At 42.3% G+C, this 4745-nt stretch overlaps 1 protein-coding gene across 1 annotated transcript in view; it reads left to right on the top strand.

Annotated features, from left to right (window-relative positions):
* The window catches only part of aftpha (aftiphilin a), a 29818-nt gene extending 25438 nt beyond the window's left edge, over positions 1–4380 (top strand). The window contains exon 8 of the mRNA XM_039810208.1: positions 3928–4380. Coding sequence (XP_039666142.1) covers positions 3928–3999 — 72 coding nt within the window. The 3' untranslated portion in view covers positions 4000–4380. The remainder of the gene's footprint in view (positions 1–3927) is intronic.
* Positions 4381–4745: the final 365 nt, after the last annotated feature.

Raw genomic sequence — 4745 nt, forward strand, 5'->3', positions numbered from 1 at the left:
TAAACTATACAGACAGAAGTCAACAAGACATTAGTACAGGTTATACTACACAGACAGAAGTCAACAAGACATTAGTACAGGTTAAACTATACAGACAGAAGTCAACAAGACATTAGTACAGGTTATACTATACAGACAGAAGTCAACAAGACATTAGTACAGGTTATACTACACAGACAGAAGTCATCAAGACATTAGTACAGGTTAAACTACACAGACAGAAGTCTACAAGACATTAGTACAGGTTAAACTACAGAGACAGAAGTCAACAAGACATTAGTACAGGTTATACTATACAGACAGAAGTAAACAAGACATTAGTACAGGTTATACTATACAGACAGAAGTAAACAAGACATTAGTACAGGTTAAACTACACAGACAGAAGTCTACAAGACATTAGTACAGGTTAAACTACAGAGACAGAAGTCAACAAGACATTAGTACAGGTTATACTATACAGACAGAAGTAAACAAGACATTAGTACAGGTTAAACTACACAGACAGAAGTCTACAAGACATTAGTACAGGTTAAACTACAGAGACAGAAGTCAACAAGACATTAGTACAGGTTATACTATACAGACAGAAGTAAACAAGACATTAGTACAGGTTAAACTACACAGACAGAAGTAAACAAGACATTAGTACAGGTTAAACTACACAGACAGAAGTAAACAAGACATTAGTACAGGTTAAACTACACAGACAGAAGTCATCAAGACATTAGTACAGGTTAAACTACACAGACAGAAGTCATCAAGACATTAGTACAGGTAAAACTACACAGACAGAAGTCTACAAGACACCACAGCTAGAACAACAAATAATCTTTCTCAGTAAGCCATATGCAGAGCTACAGCAAGCAGCAAGACATTAGTACACATCAACAGTATTCCCCATTCAGTATAAGAAGCCATGCGAGCATCGAAACACCAGCCAAGCAACACAGACTCCGAGCCATCTCCAGGCACCGTTCAACCATGTAGAGCAGTAGCAAGCAGTTATAAAAAGATGAAATAGGCTACATCACTCGTGAGGAAGGAGTTAATACGGCACAGGTTAATGAGATGGTAAAATATCTGTACATGTTGTTTGTACATTGTTCATATTAAATAGCCATATTTATTTTGCTCTTATAACACTGCAATATATGTATCGTCCTGCTTAAGCACCACCTGTCTTTACTTTACTTACTTTACTTTTTATATCCCATTGCACTTTTCTGCTCTTTTTTTTGTTTTTTTTTGCACTTCTGGTTGGATGCAAACTGCATTTCGCTGTCTTTGTACTTATATACTGCACAATGACAATGAAGTTGAATCTTAATCTAATCTAAAATAACTTAAAATAGAAGTTAATTTTTCATACATACCCAAGAAATGCAGAGCGGGCCATATTTGACACCGGACAAGACGTCAAACATCAAACATGTTAGCAGCGATAACAACAATAATATAAAATGACCAGAAGATTAAATAATGTTCACAAGTCTGACTTTCCAAGAGCCAGGCCTTGAGACTTTGTGTGAAGTTATTATTATTATTATTATTATTATTATTAGGTGGTGCGGTTTCTTGTTTAATTGAGGCTCTGACAGGAGGTCCTGGTATTAAACCATTACTGATGGCTGTATTCCACTTAGGAGAGGTCCTGGTATTAAACCATTACTGATGGCTGCATTCCACTTAGGAGAGGTCCTGGTATTAAACCATTACTGATGGCTGCATTCCACTTAGGAGAGGTCCTGGTATTAAACCATTAATGATGGCTGCATTCCACTTAGGAGAGACCCTGGTATTAAACCATTACTGATGGCTGCATTCCTCTTAGGAGAGGTCCTGGTATTAAACCATTACTGATGGCTGTATTCCACTTAGGAGAGGTCCTGGTATTAAACCATTACTGATGGCTGCATTCCACTTAGGAGAGGTCCTGGTATTAAACCATTACTGATGGCTGTATTCCACTTAGGAGAGGTCCTGGTATTAAACCATTACTGATGGCTGCATTCCACTTAGGAGAGGTCCTGGTATTAAACCATTACTGATGGCTACATTCCACTTAGGAGAGACCCTGGTATTAAACCATTACTGATGGCTACATTCCACTTAGGAGAGACCCTGGTATTAAACCATTACTGATGGCTGCATTCCACTTAGGAGAGACCCTGGTATTAAACCATTACTGATGGCTGCATTCCTCTTAGGAGAGGTCCTGGTATTAAACCATTACTGATGGCTGTATTCCACTTAGGAGAGGTCCTGGTATTAAACCATTACTGATGGCTGCATTCCACTTAGAGAGGTCCTGGTATTAAACCATTACTGATGGCTGTATTCCACTTAGGAGGGTCCTGGTATTAAACCATTACTGATGGCTGCATTCCACTTAGGAGAGACCCTGGTATTAAACCATTACTGATGGCTGCATTCCTCTTTAGGAGAGGTCCTGGTATTAAACCATTACTGATGGCTACATTCCACTTAGGAGAGACCCTGGTATTAAACCATTACTGATGGCTACATTCCACTTAGGAGAGACCCTGGTATTAAACCATTACTGATGGCTGCATTCCACTTAGGAGAGGTCCTGGTATTAAACCATTACTGATGGCTGCATTCCACTTAGGAGAGACCCTGGTATTAAACCATTAATGATGGCTACATTCCACTTAGGAGAGGCCCTGGTATTAAACCATTACTGATGGCTGCATTCCACTTAGGAGAGACCCTGGTATTAAACCATTACTGATGGCTGCATTCCACTTAGGAGAGACCCTGGTATTAAACCATTAATGATGGCTGCATTCCACTTAGGAGAGGCCCTGGTATTAAACCATTACTGATGGCTGCATTCCACTTAGGAGAGGTCCTGGTATTAAACCATTACTGATGGCTACATTCCACTTAGGAGAGGTCCTGGTATTAAACCATTACTGATGGCTGCATTCCACTTAGGAGAGGTCCTGGTATTAAACCATTACTGATGGCTACATTCCACTTAGAGAGACCCTGGTATTAAACCATTAATGATGGCTGCATTCCACTTAAGAGAGGCCCTGGTATTAAACCATTACTGATGGCTGCATTCCACTTAGGAGAGGTCCTGGTATTAAACCATTACTGATGGCTGCATTCCACTTAGGAGACACCCTGGTATTAAACCATTACTGATGGCTACATTCCACTTAGGAGGTCCTGGTATTAAACCATTACTGATGGCTGCATTCCACTTAGGAGAGACCCTGGTATTAAACCATTACTGATGGCTACATTCCACTTAGGAGAGACCCTGGTATTAAACCATTACTGATGGCTGCATTCCACTTAGGAGAGACCCTGGTATTAAACCATTACTGATGGCTGCATTCCACTTAGGAGAGAGCCCCGGTATTAAACCATTACTGATGGCTGCATTTACTTAGAGAGGCCCTGGTATTAAACCATTACTGATGGCTGCATTCCACTTAGGAGAGACCCTGGTATTAAACCATTACTGATGGCTGCATTCCACTTAGGAGAGACCCTGGTATTAAACCATTAATGATGGCTGCATTCCACTTAGGAGAGGTCCTGGTATTAAACCATTAATGATGGCTGCATTCCACTTAGGAGAGACCCTGGTATTAAACCATTAATGATGGCTGCATTCCACTTAGGAGAGGTCCTGGTATTAAACCATTAATGATGGCTGCATTCCACTTAGGAGAGGTCCTGGTATTGTTCATGCTGACTCACTGAAATATCTTACTGGGACACTTGATGGAACTGAGCCATCGTTAAGGTGATCAATGTCAGCTGTGCTTTTCCTACTGTGTGTGTGTGTGTGTGTGTGTGTGTGTGTGTGTGTGTGTGTGTGTGTGTGTGTGTGTGTGTGTGTGTGTGTATAAACTGACTGTGTGATCTCCTCTCTCGCTCCTCCAGCAGGAGGCGCTCCCACCCGTCCAGTTCGACTGGAGCAGCAGTGGCCTTACCAACCCTCTGGATGGTAGGTGACTCCTCCCTCCCATCCCTCCCTGCCTCCCTCCTTCCCTCCATCCCTGCCTCCTGCCCGCTCTCGTCTTGTTTCCCTCTTTTCTAACCCCTCGTAGTGTTTCCTGAAAGTCTCTGTACATGCTTGGGTCACAAAGTCACCAGCCGCTCCTGCTGGTTCACAGCCAATCAGAGGCCAGACGGAGACACTGGCCCAATCCCAAAGTCCTGACTCGCAGACTCACGAAATTCGCGAAGGGTCCTCAGGGTCGTCCCTGTCACAACCTGGCTCAAAGGCCACGACAAAAGAGGGAGCGAGGCATCGTAAATCATCAAAAGTGATTTTATTTAACAAAAGAATGAACTCAACAGAACTTAAAGGTATAGTGGAGGATTTTCCCGAATTTTAGAAAAGATCCGCCCTCTCCACTTTTTGAAAAAATGCACATGCTCAACACTCTACCTGCTCCCGAGAGGGAACGCCTATTAAACGTGTGCACGAGAGTGCACTGTTTACAAGTTGCTGTCGGCATGGCTCATACAAGCTACTTTCAGAAAGAAGATTTGAACTTTTTCACAAATTGAGATGTTTACCGTGTGCGCGGTGCGTGACTTGTGCCAGGGCTAGCATCGCTAATCATAGCTTACATCAACTTTCACTAGCAGTGATTTTAAAAGGATTTCTCCAAATAGCCAAACTTTACCTGTCGAGTAGAAACTTGGCGACTGAGGCGTCAGTGGAGAGCCCAACCTGCGCTTTCAGCGCACGC

The sequence above is a fragment of the Perca fluviatilis genome, chromosome 1, assembly GCF_010015445.1.
Source record: "Perca fluviatilis chromosome 1, GENO_Pfluv_1.0, whole genome shotgun sequence".
Classification (NCBI taxonomy): domain Eukaryota; kingdom Metazoa; phylum Chordata; class Actinopteri; order Perciformes; family Percidae; genus Perca; species Perca fluviatilis.